Below are 22,229 nucleotides of genomic sequence, written 5' to 3' on the forward strand. Positions count from 1 at the left end.
TTAAAATATTCCAGCAAATCTATAAATCTAATAAAATAAGCTTATGCATATATTGAATCTCAAATTTTCTTCATTATTACACAAATTTTTGTAGCAAAGTGGATGGAACTGGAGAGTGTTATGCTAAGTGAAATAAGTCAGGCAGAGAAAGACAGATACCATATGTTTTCAGTCATATGTGGATCCTGAGAAACTCAACAGAAAACCAGGGGGGGAGTTACAGAGAGGGAAGGAGGCAAACCATAAGAGACTCTTAAATACTGAGAATAAACTGAGGGTTGGTGGGAGACGGCGAGGAGGGGAGAGTGGGTGATGGGCTTTGAGGAGAGCACCTGTTGAGATGAGCACTGGGTTTTGTATGGAAACCAATTTGACAATAAATTTCATATTAAAAAACATATATTACACAAATTTAATAAAGTTTTCCCATGTCTTTCAACCTAAAATCACAAGTGTAAAATTAATTAGCCAATTCAAAACTTGAATTTGTTTTACAGGGGGAATCTGCCAGACCTAACATGATCTGTCTGATTATGTTAAGAACCAAAGATTTTACATACCAAATAAACACCGACTATCCCAATGATTACAATATCCTAATCTATACTTCATAAAAGGGTTTTAAAACCTTGAAGTTGGCTTCTTTTCCTCTCTCTGTAGTCAGTTCCTAGTATTGGAAATGCATTTCTCCAATGAATGAGTATCTCAAACAATTTGAATTTGCTACATGCTGAGAGACTGTCAGCTGCCAAGCAGGACCGAAATTCCACTAATGGATATATTGGGCTTTTTTTTAATGTTGGTAGAACAAGAGGAGGTCTCATCCCATACCCTTTAAATGTGATTAGCTTAGCAGCCCACAACACTAGGACTCATGACATTAGATTTCAGTAGACAGAAGACTTTACTCCTATTAAGAGTCTCTTTCTGATTGGTTTTATACTCACAAATTCTTTAAACATTTTAATGTCTTTCCATATGACTCAAGAGACACTCCATGTACTTCTCCATGTACTGACATCCCATATACTTCTTCCAACCATATAACATGATAGAATTCCGTGTTCATTTTATATTCTCGGTAGGTTGCCAATCCTTGTAGACATTTAAATATTTTTTATTGGATTCTGCAATTCTCTCATATCTCTTCTTGTTCCAAGGTCACTGACCTGTCAAGATCCAAAAGTATTTATAGTACAGACTCAGCATATTATCGTTTAATTTTAAAGCTTAAATAAAGTTAAATAGCTAATTCTTTATTGATTGATTCATTCAAGAAATAGTTATTGAAAGACTTCTGTGTTAGGCCACAAGGATACATAGATAAATAAGACTTGGTTTCTTTCCTGAGAGGTTTTATATTCCAATAAGTGAGCCAGACATGTAAATAATTACAGAAGAGTCAAGTGCAGATAACGATCTGTATAAAGTGAATCACATGCACAGAAAAAAACAAGCAGAAGCTAATTGTGTCTCAGGGTACCAAGCATGGCTCAGAGCATGGGAACATGGTCTTATGTGAAGAGTATTACATCACCAGGAAGGGCACAAAGAAAATGCATTTTAAATACTGGGAAATATATGTCAAAAAAGCTTGGGACAACCATGGAATATTCAAGAAGGCCTGGGAAAAGACTGAATTACCCCAGAAGTGATAAGTGATTTGGTGTGTTCAGTTCACCAAGTGAATGGTGGGGTCGGCTTTGAGGGACCCTGGATTCTGTCTTATTTTGTATTTTGTATTTTGTGTTATGTATTTTGGCACTCATAAGGAAAACTAACATTTATAAGGCACTCTGTGGCAAATAAATTACTTTTCTCCCAGCAAGAAATGACTGGCCCAGAAGGCTACCTACTCCAAGCTGTGCGTGTGCACACACACACACACACACACACACCAGGAAATGAAGGAATTGATATCCTGTCACATCTGTACCTACTCAGGTCACACCAGTTGGGATTTTCTGCTGGATGATGCGGGTCAATAAATGGATTTAATCTTGGGAAGAATATGATCAGATTCAATTTTCTTTGAACAGTAATTCAAAGAAATAGAAAAGGATTTATACAAGAGATCTCAGAAGAAATGGCATTTTTTTGGATAGAGACTCCTAGGACAAGGAGAACCAGAAGTAATAATAGAAGCCATTAAAAAAAATAATACTATTCAAGGAGAAATGCCCAAAATTGTAGACACAGACAATAAAAAAGAATTCTAGACAGACATTAAAGTGAACAGGTATTTGTGACTTGATTGGCTACGTTCGTTTTTTTTTTTTTTTTGACGTTTATTTATTTTTGAGAGACAGAGCATGAGTGGGGGAGGGGCAGAGAGAGAGGGAGACACAGAATCTGAAGCAGGCTCCAGGCTCTGAGCTGTCAGCACAGAGCCCAATGCGGGGCTTGAACCCATGAACCCTGAGATCACGGCCTGGGCCAAAGTCGGATGCTTAACCAACTGAGCCACCCAGGCACCCCTTGATTAGCTAGATTTTGATGAGAATGACAAATACAGACTGGGGGAAAAACTGGACAACTAAGGAAAAGATTAATTACCTGGGAAAAAGTTATAACTGTTTAGACAAATTCTTAGAACTGTTTTTAGTCCTTACATTTTTGAGCATTAGTTTTCCTCTCGGCCATTCCATTCTGCTTTATTGGCCCCAAAGAGATTTTAGAAATTCATTATTCCATTAAATATTACCTACTCCTAGAAAATTTTCAAGTGGGAAGCAACTGTCAGCACTGATTATGGGAACATCTGATTCTAGAGATCTGGACCCAGGAAAACAGCAGAAGCTGGAAAGGTAGCCAAAGAAAAATAAAAAGGATGGTGTTTTCAGGATTCTGTTTTATCTTGTTTTCCCTAGAGTAAAAGGTTCCTCTGAACGAGCCCAGCAGTATAGTGACATAGAGGCCATCAGCCACCAGTGATTCTGAACAGACAGTATTTGAAAAACCACAAAAATTGAAAGGGCCTTCAGTAGAGCCAGACTGTGGTTGAAAACAGTGAGCAGCCGTTCCGTCCAATTACTGAGCTACTGATGAAGATTAACCGAAGGGGTAACAGTAACCTGTGATGGCAAAACAGAGTGCAACCTGTGTGGCTTTGAAAGAGCTGAGTAACTTTAAAAAGAATAGAAAATGTGCTATTAAACATGAAGCCTGAAGTAAGAAAGGGGGAAAAAATTATGTACTTTCTTTCAAAATATGAGAAAAACAAACTATAAAAAGTGTGTGTGTGTGTGTGTGTGTGTGTGTGTGTGTGTGTGTGTGTTGAGGGGGTAGGATAGTAGAAGCAGGTACCTTACGGGCATCTTTACAAAGGTGATACAACTCTTGCAACTCAGAGCGAGGAGAGAAGCTGCAGTCGTAGTTGATTACTATCAAAACACCCTGTAGGGACACTGCAACCAAGTTCCCCCGTGGAAGATTCAAAGACAAAATGCTAAAGACGGTCCTTGGGATCCTTGCAGAACGACTAGAATAAGCATCTAAAGGAATAATGCCGAAAACATTAGGAACAAGTCACTTTGTGCGTTTTGCATTTTGTAGATATATTTACAAAGAATCCTATGGAGTGATTTGAAATGCCAAGAAAAAAAGAGAGCTCTCCCCCCAAGGTTTGGGCTACTGTGGGGGAAAAAGGAGCAGAGAATAAAAGCAATGCCAGTCAAAAGCCAAACAAATGGTGATGGAGGTTGTCACGTGTGTACTGGGTGGGTCCTGTGCACTGGATCTACACTCCTGGACGACTTATCACCAGCGCTGCAGAGAGGGAGAGCTACTCTCCCATGGCAGTTGACTCCACAAATTCTACTTCCGCTGAGCGTTATTTTCTTTCTTACGCCACGTCTTTATGTGAGGAAGCTTAACTTTTCCAGAATAATTTAAAAAATGCTCATAAAAGGTGGAATCTCAGGCTTCAAAGTGTGGCAGACCAACCAATTTTCCCTCCTCCAAAGTAGCTACTCTTTCTAAATATGAGAAAATCAAACTAAACTCAAAATCCAATGCAAGTTCCTCAAGGACAGACATTCTTATGGAGAATAGGGGAAAGAGAATGTAGGAATTCTCACAAATCATTGTTATCTTAAGTTACACAAAGCTTCTGGAATTTCAGAAATCAATAGTTGATGGGAATGTATCATGAGAACAAGATAAATATGCAAATAATATCCATAGCAACCTACCGTTTGCTGCATGATTTCCGCGTGCCAGCCCTCCAAGGCCATTAGCTCATCTCGGGCAACCACACTGAGGTGGTCATTGTTTTCTAGATGCCCTGAGAATTTCCTCAACTCACTACTAATCTGTAAGAAGCAGAACTTAGGTTTGACCTAGATATTTCGAGTGCCAAAGTCCATGTGCTTTCCAACATGCAATTGTGCTTTTCTTTCCAACAAGGATAACAACTAAATTCTTCATAATTTGGTAAAGAGAGAGACATTGCTCACTCACTAGATTAAAACCAGAACATTCATATTTAAATATTGAGTGAGAATATAAATTACTTGCACACTGTGGAGAAAAATAATGGGCTAACCTATTAAAATTTAAGTGGATACAGGGAGTCATATATAATGTAACACACCCAATGATCTTGCTCCAAATCAATTGTCTGCTTTTATTTAGCACAGGACACTCAATATGCAAAATTTATCATTAAAATAACAGAATTTCAAGATCCAATTCAAATACTACAAAATTATGAAAACAAACTTCTTCTCTACCTCACCCCCAAAACGACGTGACAAAAATGTGACTTTCTTTATTATCACCAAACCAGACTTAGCGTTTCTTCCTCATGGTAGGCACGTCCAAGAAAACTCAGCCATTTCAGTGATTTCTCTGGCACATCAGACAGGAGGTCAGGGAGGGCTGTCCTCCCAGCACGGATTCTGAGGTCAAGGTTGATGTGGTGCTGCCAGATGTGAGGGGCAGGGCTGGGCATCCACTGAACTGTTCGCTGATCCCACTGTGCCAACCAGATCTCGCTCTTGGCTGTCCGCCACAGGGGAGCCTGGGACTCTAGATCAACCTCCTGAGCACAGTAACTTCTGCTTCCCTTATGTCTGCCGTATCTTCCACACAAAAGTCTCTTGTAGCCAAGCCTCACTCAGAACCATGGAGAGAGGAGACGTGAAATTCCAACTTAGAAAAATTGACGTGTTACAAATCATGACCATAATAAACTGAGGCATTACTCTTTTGAATGTATCCCATGGAATCTAAATGGCATAGCAATTTAATGCCATAATCATCCATTTAAAAAGTACCTAAATAATTAACAGTTGGAATTTTAAGTTGTACCAGTTTCTTTTGGAACTTGTACCTCCATTCCACTTGACCCATAGAATTCTGTCTTAATGTAATATGTTTATTCTTAATTTTTTTTCTTATTCTATCATATATCTCTACAATGAAAACTTATCTATACCTGGAAATTTTATTTTCAATGGATGTTATCTTTTTAGGAATAAAAGTTCGCAATTTGCATAGTCCAGTTATCAATCTTAACCCCAAAATTAGGCCATTTGATGGTTTGTCCTTCTTTAAGATTGTCTTAACTCATCTTGAGTCTTTGCCTTTTCATATACATTTTAGAGTCAGCATCTTCATTAAACTGCTGAAAGTTTTATTGAGTTTGCTTTGAATCCGTAGATTAATTGATCCACAGATCAAATGATATCTTTACAGCATTGACTTTTACAATCCATGAATGTTTTCTATTCTTCCATTTGTTTAAGACACCTTTAATTTCTTTCAATATGCTTTGTTGTGCTCAGTGTAAAGGACTTGCAGATCGGTTTAGATTTAGTCCCATAAATAAAAATTTAATTTTTTCCTGTGACCAGATTTTAAGTGTCAAAGTTTGTCTTTGGATGAGGTTTTGCTTACAGTTATTGGCCACCAACATGACTGAGCAAACATAAATGTATTCATCAATATATTCATCAATATGTACAATATGTTTACATTTGCTCAGTAATGTTGATAGCCAATAATTGCAACTATAACCCTATCCAAAGAAAAACTTAAACATAAAACGAAACATTTAATGGAAGAGTACCTCTTAATGAAACGAATGGAGTGTGTTTTGGGTTTTTTTTTTCAACTAGTTCGTGTATTCATGGATGAGTATTAGTTACTGCTAGGATGAGATAGGCTACCTCAGGTACTTTCAATATTTGATGCTAGTGTTGTAATTATGGAAACCTTGTTTACAGGAAAAAAATATGAGAATGGAAGGAATTTAATTACAGCAGTGTCTCTCAATTCTTTTGATTCCTTTCTTCCCCAAATATTTTTGAAGGCATACCTTTTACCAGGCACCGTTTTAGGAACTGAGGATATAGCAGTGAACAAAATCAGACAAGATCAGACAAAAATTCTTATCCCATAAAGTTTAAATTGTAGTGAGGGAGTCAGACAACAAATAAGATTTTTTTTAATTGAAACATATAATACAGCATTGTAAACAGTGATAAGCACAACAGAGAAAATAAAGCAGGGAAGAAAGAAGGTGGAGAAGAGTGAAATTATAGGTAAAGTGCCTGAGATATATGTTAAAAAGTACCCAGTGATCTAGTACCGAAAATTATTGTTAAAGTACTAAAATTTATTACGAGATTGTTTGAAAGCAAAAAATTAGAGCCATTGCCTTTAGTAGCTATTACTCCATCATCATGTGAAATTATAATTGTCATTTTGTTTAGTGACCTAGAGTATGATACCCTCCAGGATAGTGCACCAAGATAAGATTCCCGATGGCTGAGATAAATACCTTTCGTTGCAAAGTGGAAAGAAGACAATTATGGAGGAGGATGAGGGAACCAAGAAAACCAGAATGACCGCAGGTACTTTCTCAGGACACACACATTTTGGAACTAAGGCTCTTGGAATGACCACCGGAAACTACAGAGCGTTTGCAGAGTCCCTACATCTGCCCCAAGGCATGCTGAAGTCTACTGGTCTCTTATTGCTTCCCCTCCCCCTCCCTAGGACAAGGAGGCTGGAAGTCCTGGACATACTTGGGGATGCTTCCAGACCCTCCAGCATCTCCCCCTGACCGCTGCCAGTGTTTTCCCGACCAAGTTGCCAGCAGTGACAATGAGCTCTATCAGTTCTCCGTGCCCGTACCTGAGACAGAGGGGGGGACAAGACAGGCGAGAAGAGTCTATTATTCTACATGGCTATTTCCAGACAGGAAGAGGGAAAAATGGTGAAAAGCTCTAATCTGGACAGCACCACCTCTAACACTGAGGACTCTGCCTTCCCGGCCGGGGGCCGACTTATCCTTGAGCATCTCAGGGGTCCCGCATGCTTCCCTTTTTGAGTTAAGTGTGCTTTCTGAAAGGTTTTAAGAAATTCTGAACTTCCTGCACCCTGAAGAGAACAACAATGAATATCTACCAAGCTTGCATTTGGGTGCCATCGGTCTGTTCGAAGGGCTCTTAAGGTGCATAAAGCTGTTTGGGGCAGGGAGCAGCACAGCCCCAGCCACCCTCTCGGCATCAACAGCGCACCCATCGAGGCACCCCCGCAGCCCCTCGGTGTGCCGTGAGCAGGCCGGCCGCGGCCTGAGATTCTGCACAGCGCAACGTGCCCTCTGCAAGCTCGGGGTCTTCAGACAGGAGACGGCGGATGAGCGATGCTTCAAAGCAGCTCATGCCCTAGGAGCCCAGAGTTTCGTTGCCAGCTACCTCCGAAACAACTGGTCTTTCCTAAAAGCCCTCATTAGCCGTGGGGTGCCGCAAAATCTTATCTGTGTGAACTCACTTGGTGTCAAGCCTCTACCCTGGCTTTTCTCTCATGAATTCATATCGCAGAACAAGTAAACCACAATTCAAGAGCCCCAGATATTTGTATTTTTTAAGGCCTTAAATGCTCCCTTACGACTTGTAAAATCGTACTTGTAAAATTAATGCTTATTAGAACAGTCTAGGGACTGACTCTAGGGCTGGGTGGGTTTAGCGTCCCACTTCAACTCAGGCCATGCTCTCCTGGTTGGTGATTTCAAGCCCCGCGTCCGGCTCTGTGCTGACAGCTCTGTGCCCCTCCCCCGCTAGTGCTCTGTGTCTGTCTCTCAAAAAGGAATAAACGTTAAAAAAAATAATAATAATAAAAAGAACAGTCCAATACCTGAGTAGAAGGAACAGTGACAGACCGGGAAGCAAGTTAGAATAAATGTGTTTAATTGGTCCTCATCTTCCGGAGTCTTTTCATTTCACTGAGCTAAGGGCATTGTGGCAGGAGCTCGGTGTTTCTCGAGTCAGTGACAAGGCAGCATGCCGCTTAGCTGGATCAGAAACAAAACACCTACATTCTAGTAATTACTTGAGGAATATAGTTAAATTTTTTCCATGTTTATTTATTTCTTTTGAGAGAGTGACAGAGAGCTTGAGTGGAGGAGGGACAGAGAGAGAGACACAGAACGCAAAGCAGGCTCCAGGCTCTGAGCTGTCAGCACAGAGCCCGACGCGGGACTCGAACCCACCAACGGTGGGATCATGACCTGAGCCGAAGTCAGACGCTTAACCGACTGAGCCACCCAGGCGCCCCACTTGGTGCCCCACCTGGGACATTAAATGATAGCCTGAGCTCTCGCTGGAAATGGCGTTGCCTGAGGTGTATATTTATACAAATGTGCTGCTTCAGGTGTATCAACTTAATCAGGTTTGCAATGTCCGAGTCAGGAGCGCTGAGTTACCTATTGGAACCTTCATTTATGACAAAAATTTTCCTATAGTCAAATAGAAAACTTGCAATTGGTTGTGTACCTGTTCCAAGTGGAAAGCAACTCTAGTCGTACAGTAAGATGTTGCTTGAAATCTACAGTAACTTTGTAATTCCTTCAGGTCGGGGAGAATCCTCATCAGGGATGTGGCATGGCTAAAGTAACCGCAAAGATATTCGGTTACAAGTAACAATTTCTTCCAAGAAGTTACTTGGCTGTGCTGATGGAAGTTAGCACAAGAAATACATTTCAAAGGGCTGCAAACAATGGGGTTTTCTGGCTGCAGGCTCTCCCTGTGGGATCTTTTATAGTAACACCTCGGTTTCCCAGAACGGGTGAAGGAAGCAGCCCTCTGCATAGCTGACTTTTCTGGACAGCTGCTGCCAACTCTTAATTGTGCTGATTTTTTGTTCTACACTTCGAGACTTTAATTATACAGAGTATAGAGAATTCAACTTAATTGTCCTTGAGGTCACCCAGCAAGCTGTTCCCCCAACACCCACCCCTTGTCTCCCCGTGCTTCCTTCTGTCTCTCCCAACTCTTCCCTGGCCACTCTTCTGCCAAAGACCCCCAAGTGGTGTTCTCACTGGAATAACTCCAGATTTCATGGATGCTTCCTTTTGAATCCTCTTTTCTTCATACCTCTGAAAGTCTATCTATGCCTTTTTTGTTCCTTCTCATGTTTTGTTGAAATTCATCTTATTTCTCCTGGAGAAATTCCTTCATTAAGCATCTTCTCACATCTCTCTCCTTAGAGTGAATTTTAAAATACATAGTTGCTTTACTTTATTAATCATATAATATGACTCCCTTACTGAGAACTTAAAAGCCCAAGGTCTTTCCTACTGAATTGTTTTTAAGTCTTTAGTTAGGTTATCTTTTAAAAAATTTTTCTTCATTTTTAAAAAGCATTTGACATCATTAGGGGAAAAAAATAAGCTTTAAGAATCTATAAACTTGGGCACTTGAGTGGCTCAGTTGGTTAAGTATCCGACTTTGGCTCAGGTTGTGATCTCAAGATCCGTGATTTCGAGCCCGGCATCAGGCTCTGTGCTGACCTCTCAGAGCCTGGAGCCTGGTTGGGATTCTGTGTCTTCCTCTCTCTGCACCGCCCCCCCCTCAAAATAAATAAGCATGAAAAATTAAAAAAAAAAAAGAATCTATAAACTCACCTTCAATTTATGCTCCAATTTACTCCTTCACTTGAACTATCTTCCCACTCTGGCCGATGGCAAGTGTTGGTATAGCCATCGAAAACTAATTTTTTATATAGGAACGTCATCATCTCATGGACTTGTAGGCTTCTGTTGCCCAAAACCCATATTGCTGCATTTTATCCATAAAGGATTCTTGATGGTTTTAATTTCTTACATACCTACTTTTCAGTGATTGTTCCTTACATTTTCTTGTACTCTTGTCTCGTTCGGAAGCTTGATAATTTGAATTTTACCAATATGTAATATTTAAGTTTAGAGATTTGAAAATTTTACCTCACACTAGAATTCTGATATGCAGAGAAAGGGTCCACTGGGATGACCATGTGTCCCAATCTGGTTGAAACAGCCCCTGTTTACATAGTTTGTCCTGGCATCCTATCTGGCTTAGGCTTTGTCCTAGATTTTTTTGCTTTTCAAGTGAAATATTGTCATTAGCAACTGTATTAGGATAATCTGGGATTGGTGAACTGATAGCACCTCAAGCGTCTGCCATTAAGAATCCTCAAGATGGGGGCGCCCAGGCGGCTCAGTCGGTTAAACGGCTGACTTCGGCTCAGGTCATGATCTCGCGGTCCGTGAGTTCGAGTCCCGTGTCGGGCTCTGTGCTGACAGCTCGGAGCCTGGAGCCTGTTTCGGATTCTGTGTCTCCCTCTCTCTGACCCTCCCCTGTTCATGCTCTGTCTCTCCCTGTCTCAAAAATAAATAAAACGTTAAAAAAAAAAATTTAAAAAAAAAAAAAAGAATCCTCGAGATGTGTGAGACACAAGGGCGATGAGTCGAATTCTTTTCATATATGGTTAAGTGTGTAAGAAAACCACCACCACCACCACCCCTGTCTTCTCCCCAAATCTTTACAGATTCCGTGTAACTAGGACCTTTCTTCCAAGGACAGCGTGCAGATCCATCAATGATTAAAAAGATAGGTGCTTGGGCAGGAGTAGCAGATACGGCTAATTCCTTTCAGTGCCGGTGGAGGTGAGCAAGGACTGGAGGCTGCCAGCAGCTCAGTGCACCAGCCCATAGCTGCTACAGAGGGTCGGCACGGGGCACCCAGAAGTTATGGTGATGGGCTGTCTCCAGCAGTGGAAGAAACAACTCCCAAGGAGCCAAAATGCCAACATGTTATCAGTTCCTCAGATGCTGTCAGCGGAAAACCAATTAATTTGCTTTCGAATAGCGTTTTATTTTTTTTAATCAAATTCGTAGTGTTATGCCCAGAATTCGTGATCCCCAAAGACCACTAGGGAGCCGAGTCCGATGCAAAAGCAAAGAGCCTTTATTCGAGCTAGCTCGAGCTCAATCCCCTACCTACACCGATGCAGCGGTGAGATACCAGGGAGAGAGAGCGAGTTTCAAAAGGACAAAGGTTTTATTGGGGCCTAGGGGCAGTTGGTGAGGTAATGGCTATGGCCTCAGCCGATTGGCTAGGGAAGGGTCCTGGGGAAGGGTCCAAGTCCTGTTAGGCAGGTGAGGGGGGGGGTTACTCAAGGGGAGGAGGTGTGGTCAAGGTGAAGGACACAGAACAAGATGGAGTCGGCCGGCGTCGGCCCGCCCTTTCACATAGAATTGAAGTAAGGTTTTTAAATATTCATTCTGTCCAAGCTAACATGTAGGCTGTTGCTTTCAATGGTACGGTAATTCAGTTAAGTAAATATTAAGGATAAAATTATTCGTTTTGAGATAATCATACAAATGGTGGAGCACAATATTGTGGGTTTTTTAAAGCGTAGTATTCATATTAAATTAAGAAATGTGTGAAGCAGAAACATATTTGGAATTCAGGCTCACAGGTAATTTGTAATTGCCTCCCAATGACGCTACAGTGATATACCAATGAAAAGAGAAACTCTAGTTTTCAAATTTTCTATGTATACAGAGATGTACGTAGAATATATAAGATATATATTATATTTGTATACATACACACCTTAGGGTAGATAAGCTAGAATATTTTTTCACCATTTGGATATTATGAATCATACTGTTATAAATATTTGTGTACACACTTTTGTGTGGACATATATTTTCATTTCTCTTGGGTATGTACCTAGGAGTAGAGTTACTGGGTCATATGGTAACTCTGCTTAAACATTTTAGGAACTGACTGTTTTGCAAAGTGACGGCACCATTTTACATTCTGACCAGCGGTGTATGAGGGTCCTGATTTCTCTACACCATCACCAACATTTGTTATTATCTGATGTTTTTATTCTAGCCATCTTTGTGGGTATAACATAGTATCTCCTTGTGATTTTGATTTGCATTTACCTGAAAACATTTTGCTAATAAGGTTGATGTTGAAGACAAACAAAAAAAACCTTCAGAATGACAGAATACATTTTCTGCCTTTGCTTCTCTTTATCCTTCAGAGTTAGGAACATTTCATCCTTTAAAGAAGTATTTTGTAAATCAATCTAATTTTCCTATATTAGTTGTGAGCATTTTTATAAATGGGTCTTCTACATTTTAGTTGCACTTCATTCAAGATCAGTCGGAAATTTTAAATTGAATCATTCAACAAATGAAGCACCACAAAAGTCATCCTTTGAAGCTTTTAGTAAATGGCAGTAATTGAGCGCTTATAAAAAGGAGAACATTGAAATTTGTGCTCACAAAAGGAAGAGAACTGGGCAAATTAAATAATGAGAGCTCAAATGTTATGCAAGATTTAATTTTTCAATTTTAGAATTTCCTCTTGAAATATCTAGACTTGAGAAAAGACTCTTTTGACAGAGCTCCTATTTTTAATTGAGGAAATTTATATTCTGCACCAGAATGAAAAGAAGCCGATTTGTGAGAGGGCCTAAAAATTGTGCAGCATTTATATGTGATTTAAAAAAATCATAAATAGATACAATTTATATTTTATTGTCTTATAAGATGTTTGGCAAAGATACACTAAATGGAGGTAAAATAACAGTACCTGGGAAAGTTCTGTAAATAACATTACACATATCTACTCTTTGGCAAACTTGCTTGGAGATTATTGGCACCTTATATGGAGACTATTTCCATAGTTAAAAATACTATGATTTACAGAATCAATTAAGGTATCAACAATTTCAACTTTACTAACAATAAAAAAAAATCTGAATAAGACTGTATATAAATTTATGAAAATAATAAAACCAGATTGAAAAAATATATATTATATGTATATTCTGGTGATCTGGTCTATTAGAGACAGAGATGGCTAAGGAGCAGATTCACAGCAGTTCCTGAATTTATACCAAAAATAATGATTCTGTGAATATTACATTTTAATGTTCAAATGATCAATATAAAAAAGTTTTCTTTTTATTTTGCTTTAAAGTATACAGATATATGCTCTTTATTTTTATAAAAAAAAGTTTATTTTGTATATAATTTTTCAATTGAATCCTTTTATTCACAAATGTATATATTTGTAATTTTATTTTTAACACCCTCTTTAAATTTGAAAAGTGCCTTATAAATCATATCTTCATTCAACTTTTAATCAGGGTGATTTTCCTTCTAACTTCCCACCCATTGGTCAGCAAGATGAGGGAGTGGATGTTTGATTAAATATCTAACCTGATAAAAACGTAGTCCAATCTGACCATTTAAATGGTCCCTAGTCACTGCCTACACTTTCTGGGAAAATCTTTCCAGTGTCTCAGATGGACTCCTTCACTGTTTCTGTCCCTAACATGGTGTCCAGGCAACTTATATGACCTGGTAGGAAAAGGATGGGCCTCAGGCTTCTCTAGTCTCTGTGGGGATTATCTTGGAGTAATGGTAATTACAATGGCCCTTGCCACCTGGTTCTTGTGTACCCCCACAGGACCCCAAAGTTCATGTCTACACAGTGATCTGGTGAAGCTTTGATTGACCCCGCCTTACCTCAGCTTCTTCAATGGGGGGAAAAAGGATACAGCAAGTCAGAAATTGACAAGAGAGGCTACCGCTAGAGTAGGTCAAGGCTTCACTAGAACTTCTAACTAAGTCATCCATCTTGAAATCACAGGTTACTGAAATGTCTGTCTTGAGCTGAAGATACGATATAATATTTTCATACTGTGTACCTACACACACACGCACTTGCCGAGAGTTCAGAGTTCCTATATGACTGTGTACCTGTTAATGCTATAGTGCCATAATATAACCAAAGCTGGAGGTAAAGTAATTAAAATTTTTAATAGACTACCAAAAAAGGGGGGAGAAGAAGATTAGGCATGGACATTAGGATTAGAAAAGAAAGACGGAAACTGTCATCAAAACAGAAATTAGAATGAATGTCACCAAGAACAGTGATTCTATACAGACGGTGAGACAAGCACCATGCTACCACAGAAGAGATGAAACCTTTGCAAAAAGCAGATGTCCATTTGTCAAAGATGGCTTGAGGACAAAAGGCATGGGCATAGATTATGCAACTTCTCAAAGGTCTTTCTAATGATGCGATAAATATTCTTAAGAAAAAAATTGGATTCTGGCAACAAGATGAGACGTATATCTTTTGATATATAGGGGGAAAGGGCATATCCGTATGCCTAAGGACAAACACATTATTTAAAATCTAATGTTATTTAATGTTACTTCATTCTTCACGAAAGTCAATAACAACTTTAATTTTCCAGTCCTTAAGATCCCAAGCTCTTTATGTGTTTCTTAAAATTTCCCTATTTTTTGACCATTGATCTTGTTTTTAGCAGTCTTTTATACTGAACACATATTTTTCCATTTGTGGTAGACAGATTTTTTTTGTTAATATTATTTTTATGTGTTCTACTTTAAACACCTAGTGTTCTGTGTGTTTTCATTTACACATTTATTCACATCGGGCTGTGTTGTATTTGCAGTTGATTTCATAGGTGGACTTGATGCACGCTCCTACTACCAGGATCATGTTGAGTTAAAGCCTGTTAACCTGTAAGTAAAGGTGTGATGAGATGGAAAATATTAATCGTTCTAACTTGGTCAAAACTAACCAAATCTGAAATAATTTGGACCTGCTACTACTAATCATTGGTTTAATTTTCCACTCATATTTAAAACACACCTTTTACACGTAACCCAACATCATCATTGTTGTTATTCATCCCAAAAAGAATTTGAAATAGGTAACGTGGTTTATGTTTCCAAAATGGGATTTTTATTCAGCTTTTCTTATCAGAGGGTTGATAGCTAAATTGGAAATAAAAAGGATAATGTAGTCTACAGAAGAGAAACTAGATACGTATTTGGGGGCCACATAACAGAGAAAAGGGGAGAAAGATTGGGTTAGAATCCAGGCTCTGTGTGTGTGCTCTCAGGGGCCTTCCTTGACACCTCTGAGACTTGGTTCTCCCACCTGTGATATGGTTTCAGAGGCAGAGGAGGGAAGATGGATTCAATGGGATAAGGTAGGTATAGTATATGTATAGCTTGTACCTAGTACTTAAGTGTGCCTAGTACTCAAATGTGGCTAGTACTCAAAATGGGGTAAGGTATGTATAGTATATGTAAAGTTACCTATGATTGTGCCTAGTACTCAAATATTTGACTAACTCTCCCTAAAGGACACGGAAGGAAGTCAACAACTACAACAAAAAGCACCTTAAACGGGACAGGTTTCAGTTGAGTATAAGGAAGGTATCATGGTCACCTGACTGATAAAATCCTGGAAAGCAAGAAAATAGATACAGTGACTCCATTCCTAGAAAACTCTAAGTAGCAAGTAGACAGCTGTATAAAATAATAGCTATCATGTACCAAGCACTTGGCATTGTCTCACTTTATCCTCATGGAAATACTGTAAGGTACTCATGAATAGTCCCACTTCATAAAAAGGGAAACGGAGGTACACAGAGGTTAGACAAATTCCCCCAAATCCCACTAGTAGTAAGGGGTGGAGCCGGGATCATTTCTGAATGATAAGCAATCACCATGCCTGATATTGTGGACTTGGTCAGATGACCTTCTATTCTTTCAGCCCAATGTTCTTCAGTTCCATGGTGATAAAGGAAATTATGTACAACAGCCACTGGAGACCAAAGCCAAAGACATGATAAGAAACACACATGAACGCCTTCCTCTGCTTTGCCACAGTGGTTTCATATCTGCAATCCCCCGCCCCCAGCCCTGCAAAGCCTGCACCGGCCCCTCCACCTCTCCAGGTTGAATTAATTTTATTCTGGCAGAATGATCTAAAGGAAACATAGCTCACAAGCCACACAAATCAGCACTGTGCTTGTCACATGATGGATGTTTAAATAAATGTTGGTTTCTTAAAGCAAATCCAATTTGGAAAATCATTCACCCTATATAACACTCTGGGACGAAGCAGTCACCACCTCATTACTCATGCTACCGAACGCTGGTAAATGATGTGCTCCAAAAGTTGATATTTGTAGATCTGGGGAACTTGGCAGGGATTGTGACAATAATGGAGATGATCACTGCATTGGAAGTGAGAGGAGAATGGAAACAATGCCTAGCAGGGGCTAGGAGAGTGTAATATACATTTGATATGTAATAAAGAAGGTGATGAATGATTTATTTCATCTCCACTATGAAAAAAATAACTCAGCAGAGAAATTGCACTATGAAAAATGTTGGTCAGATGTAAGAAAGATCTTTCTATTAAGGAAGGTTATTACAATTACAATTGATTGATGTTGGTAATGGAATCTCCTTTCTTGAATGGCATGTGCATCCGTGTACTTCACAGTGTTCTCTGGCCTGGCCCAAAGGCAAGTGACTGCCATCTATGCTCCCTGAAGTCTCTCCCGTTTCTGTGAATCAAGAACACATAAAATGTACCTGTGAGATGACCTGAAAAGCTTTGATCAACTCTGCTGCCTCCTCAAAGGGTTTTCTCAACTACCCTGTTCACTGATGAACTCTCACACCTTTTTAGCTGAATGTAGCATAAACTACAGGCTACAGAAAGCAATAGAACAAGTTTCTGCTTTGACAGATTATGCATATTACTGTTAGATGAATATGGAAAGCCTTGCAACCATGAAGGGAGCAAGAATCTGAAAGATCAAACTACACCTGAATTAAAATCACTGTGCATGAACAATTTAAGAGGTCAGTATGTGTGCTCCCCACTGTATGTAAATATTGCAGTTTATCCAGTTAGGATTAGTCCGCCTGCTTGATTTCTTTTAACAAGGCCATTATGTTGGACTTTGTTGTGGCGGGCTCGGTGATGCCATATCACCACCCAGCAACAGGTTGGAGAAAAAGCCAGTCTTTTGTATAAGTTGTCAGAGAGGGGAGAGAATGCTGGTTTTTAACTTTTGTTAAGGCTCTTTAGTCTCCATGGAGTACTAAACCAGGTGTTATGAGGAAGCCACTTCATTAAGGGACTTCATTAAGGGAATCAGGAGATTCCTGAGCATATTCACAGGTACAGGGATGTAGAAGGGTGGCTTTCAACTCTAGAAGGGTAGTTACAAGCAGACAGCCCATTCACAGGTAACACTGTTTGTACAGGAAGCCTTCATTCTCGTGTTTGACTGTGTCATTGCTCATCATCATAAAATGTACCTTTCCTGTGCCCACAGTCAAATTGTGTGTGAATGTGTGTGTTGGGGATAATGTGATAGGGGAAGTTATTTTACATATGGAGTCAGTCTTCCGTGCTTTGTCTCCTTTCAAAAGAATGATACCAAGCTATCAAGAAGGCCTGATTAAGTAAATTAGTTTTATTTACAACTATTTACTTACTTATAATATGTGTCCACAGTCCCTGTGGTAGACACCAGAAATGGAAAGACTAGCAACACTTGAGCGTTGACCTCCGGCAGCCAATGATCTAGGAGAGGAGACCTACATAGAAATAAGGAGATGCAAAACAGTGTCCCCAAATTAATTTTTTTGCAGAAGCAAGAATGCTTACTTCCCACTTGCAGGGAGATCAACCAAGAGATAATACCCGAGCTGACTTAGGAAAGAAAATGAGGAGTTAACCAAAAGCAGAAGAAGAGAATGACTGTTCCGTGTATGGAGGCTAATTTGCTTGGCCATTCTACAGCGGATGAAGTTGAAATTCAAGACTGCCCAATCTTCTGTTTGCCATAGTTGTCACCTAAACTGAGCAAGCCTATGAGGAAGCAGATGTTTAAGTAGAGCAGGAATCTTGATAACTCCTGGTGGGGATGCCCCCAGATCCTCCACAGCCATTGCTCCGCCATCTAAACAGTATCACTCCTTACACCTAAAGCTACAGAGATGCCAGCCATAAAAAAGAATGGGATCGTGCCATTTGCAACAACGTGGATGGACCTAGAGGGTATAATGCTAAGTGAAATAAGTCAGACAAAGAAAGACAAATACCATATGATGTCACTCATACGTGTAATTTAAGAAACAAATGAACAAAGAAAAAAAGACAAAAAAAAAAAAAACAAAACCCTGCTCAAATACAGAGAACAAACTGATGGCTACCAGAGGGGAAGTTGGTGGACGGATGGGTGACATAGGTGAAGGGGAATAAGAGCACACTTATGATGAGCACTGAGAAATGTATGGAATTGTTGAATCACCACGTTGTGTACCAGAAGCTAATATAACACTGTATGTTCATTATACTGGAATTTTTTTAAAAAGCTATATAGATGAATGAAATTCTCACTGTCTGTTCCTACTATCCAGTGAAACCACAGCCAAGGGAAGGAGCTTGACGAATCAGTGGGGAAGACCCTATTGATCTTGCCTCTAGTCTGGCAAGATGTGTAGAATAAGTAGGAGCTCCCTGGCATATTTCCCCCTTCCCCCTGTCCCCGCCAGGGAGCAGGAAGGGTCTGCCAACCTTGCGCCAGTGAAATACCACAAAAAAATCAAATATTTAAAAATTTGAAAGCTATAGAGATGCTTTCAGTGGTTGTTGTCTGGATTTGCCTTGGGAATATGTGACACACAGGTCAGGGGTAGCCCGTGTTGGGGTCCGTGATCTTGCCACGGCCATCAGTGAGGGAGCTATAGCTCTCAACCTAAGTACAGCCTAGGTCTCTGCCAGGACCTCCTCCATCACTGCCACCACCTTTAACAAGGAGAAAAAAGCTCTTGTCATTGGAGCAGAGAGCCATGTGGTCAGTGGTGGCTTTGAAGGGGACACCTACAGAGCGGCTTACGTCGGGGCTACAGTTAACGCCAAGGGGAGAGGGCTAATAAAAGCAGATTTACCTCTCAGGAAGAAAAATCGCTTGGCAAAAACCCATGCAGCTATGAAAGAGATATGGAATTTCAGGGAACATCCTAGTGAGCAACTAAATTAAAGTGTGTTGAAATCAAAATGGTTAGCGACTGGGTAGTGGGAAAATTAAGTTCTATGTAGCAGTAATTCTTCAGATAGAAATAATTAGACCAAGGCAGTTTGTCAAAGAAAGACAGCAGTGGAATTTCAGAACTGAGTTCCACAACAGAGATAGAGATCTGATGACATTAGAAATTCCCATGAGGAAGATGCCCCGAGACTGCCATTAAGAAAGACTTGATGAAAAAGCTTCTTCCCCCGCGTTCAGCCAGTCTTTCCCTAAGGTTTCCAAATGAGAACTTGACTTTTCTCTGGTATCTTGACTTGCCTGATTGCCTTGGCTGGAGGCTAATTTTTCTTCACAAAAAATGTCACATGCTACGTGGCCACTGCTGATCGAGTGTCGACTGTTGCAACTCAGTATGAGAAGACAGACGAGCTAATTCCCATTTCAGGTGGGCTCTGCGGTCAGCGCCCACCTGTACCTTCACTGCCTGGTCTCTGCCTCTAATGGCCCAGGCCCAGAGGAAAACGACCTCTGATGACCGGCTGCCGGACAGATGGGGGTGGCCCTCCACTGCTCTTTCCTAAGAAGAGCTGCTTCTATCAGCATCCCGGTAAGTTGGAGCCAGACCGTTCTGCATTTGCAACCCCTAGATTAAGAACCATCTAAGAAGACAAAACACGTGTGTGTGTGTGTATGTGTGTGTGTGTGTGTGTGTGTGTGTGTGTGGCAGGCAGAGGTAAGAATGATTTGCTTTCAAACCTTGGTTTAAAAACCAGTAGCCACCAGCGATGTATTAGTAAACTGAAGCTGGAGGAACCCAGAGTCTACAACCTGCATTTACTCCATCACGCCTCTATTTCTTGGCCAAGTACCTAAAGACTAATAAAATGGTAACTCTCTGTCTTTATCTCATTTTCCTTTGTCCTTGACTGGCCCTCACATGTCCATATTTCTCTCTCTATGCTGGCTGTCCCCTGTGGCATGCAGAACCAGATGTCTGGAATCTGCTCAGACTGGGGGCTGCTCGCTTTTCCCATGACTGAATGTGAAGTCCTGGTGCCTGAGGGCTTCCCTCAGTCCCTGGAAGTGGTGGGCACTTATGCGGGTGTCAACTCTCCAGGGCAGGGTCAAGAGCATAGAGCACAACAAATGTCAGGCACTCAGCGCCTTCTTAGTTGTCCGAGAGGAGAGCCGGGCTTCCCCACATGCCTGCGTCACTTAGCACCAAGGAGCAGTGTTTAGGGGCTTGCTGCTTTTTCTCTCCTTGGGGCGCCTTTCCTTTGTCACTCGCATTAATAACTTTTTGATCCATCATAGGAAACGACTATTTCATTTTAGGGGCGATGTAAGAACACACTCTAATGTGTAGCCACTTGACCATGGAGCAGTAAAATGGCTGTGCTTCTAGGGTTCAGACTCATCACTATGCTAGTCAGTTCATGCACCGACTGCCTAGGAAGGAACGATGCCACCAACAGTGCAGCCAGGCAACGCAAAAGACGGTCTGCCATGACCATGACCGATGGTCAGCCATCTCCCCTGTGTCTCACAGGGATCGCCAAGACCTTCTCATTTGACCTGTGACCTCACTCACTGCCCCCAGAACCTTGTGGAACCTGGTTCTCCACTGCCTTGTGAAGCACATGAAGGCTTTTCCAAAATGAAAAAACTCACATCGGAACGTTACCCTCCAGAGAAACTGTCAATTCCTGTCTTTGCCAGAACTCTCAAGAATCTTCTCAGTACTTGCCATGGATATTAACAGCAAGGAAATAGATTTACCCATGGAGACATGGAGCACACCCCCAAATTAATCAACATAAGTAAAAATAACTTCATTTTGCCTGTTTCCAAAAGAAAATATCCTCTGATACTAAAATTAAATGCAACGTGGGGTGCCTGGGTGACTCAGTCGGATAAGCGTCTGACTTTGCCTCAGGTTATTATCTCACAGTTTGTGACTTCAAGCCCCGTGTTGGGCTCTGTGCTGACAGCTTAGAGCCTGGAGCCTGCTTCAGATTCTGTGCTTCCCTGTCTCTCTCTGCCCCTCCCCTGCTCATGCTCTGTCTCTCTCTCCTTCAAAAGCAAATAAACATTAAAAAAATTAAAATTAAATTCAATGCAATGAACATACACCAAATTTCATGTTAAAAACATACTTTGTTTTCCTTTATATTCATATCAAGAAACACTTATAATCCCATGTAATGACAAGTTCTGGAAAGAAACAAGACACAGGAAAGAAAGTAGAATACACAGATGAGAGCACAGGCATATCACACACACACACCCACACACACACACATCCCAGAAGTGATACAGAGAGACAGAAAACCAATAGAAAAAGATACAATGACAGGCCTCTCAGAAGACACACTTTAAAATAACATCACTACCTTGCTACTTGATTTCATTCTGCCTGGAAGGTAGGTACCCTCAGATAACTACTAACATCTGAAGAAAAAAATAAAGATATGATCTTAAGGTTCCCAAAACTCAAACTGTTCTACTCAAACTCATTGATCAATCATAGCATCATTAAAAGAGTGACAACTCGACATTATGTGTCTCCAGATATGACACAATCAGAAGACGTAGCACCACGTATGAAGTATCTTGCCACAAGGTCAAGCTTGATCTTGGACCAAAAGTGTAGAAAATTCAAGAATAACAGAATTAGATCGGTCTCACCACTAAAGATAAATGTGATGGGTATACCCAGAAGTTCCCCCCAAACTCCCATCGGTACTACCCCCAAGAAACAAAAATTCCTTCCCCTATTGCCTTATCCTCATTCTAGAAGAAATTTGCCTACTGGATGGATGAATAAACTTCAGGACCTTGAAACCCCTTCCCAACTAAGATACAGTATAAAATGATAAAAATTCCACTATCATAATCTTATCCCTTTATCTTTCAGTTCCAATCCTTATTAAATCACAATGGGGTGAAAGGGGTAGATATGTGGGCTACATAGTTTTCGGAATGTAGAGAAACAGGCAGAGAAAATGTGAAAGGAAGGTGAGGAGATAAGTAAAGGACTCCAACTCTTGCGA

At 40.4% G+C, this 22,229-nt stretch overlaps 1 protein-coding gene across 1 annotated transcript in view; it reads left to right on the forward strand.

The window, feature by feature from the left end:
• Positions 1–22,229, forward strand: part of NKAIN3 (sodium/potassium transporting ATPase interacting 3) — a 607,771-nt gene that overhangs the window by 580,554 nt on the left and 4,988 nt on the right. The window contains exon 7 of the mRNA XM_081792191.1: positions 14,782–14,851. Coding sequence (XP_081648317.1) covers positions 14,782–14,851 — 70 coding nt within the window. The remainder of the gene's footprint in view (positions 1–14,781; positions 14,852–22,229) is intronic.

Source organism: Panthera onca, chromosome F2, assembly GCF_046562875.1.
Source record: "Panthera onca isolate mPanOnc1 chromosome F2, mPanOnc1 haplotype 2, whole genome shotgun sequence".
Taxonomy (NCBI): Eukaryota; Metazoa; Chordata; class Mammalia; order Carnivora; family Felidae; genus Panthera; species Panthera onca.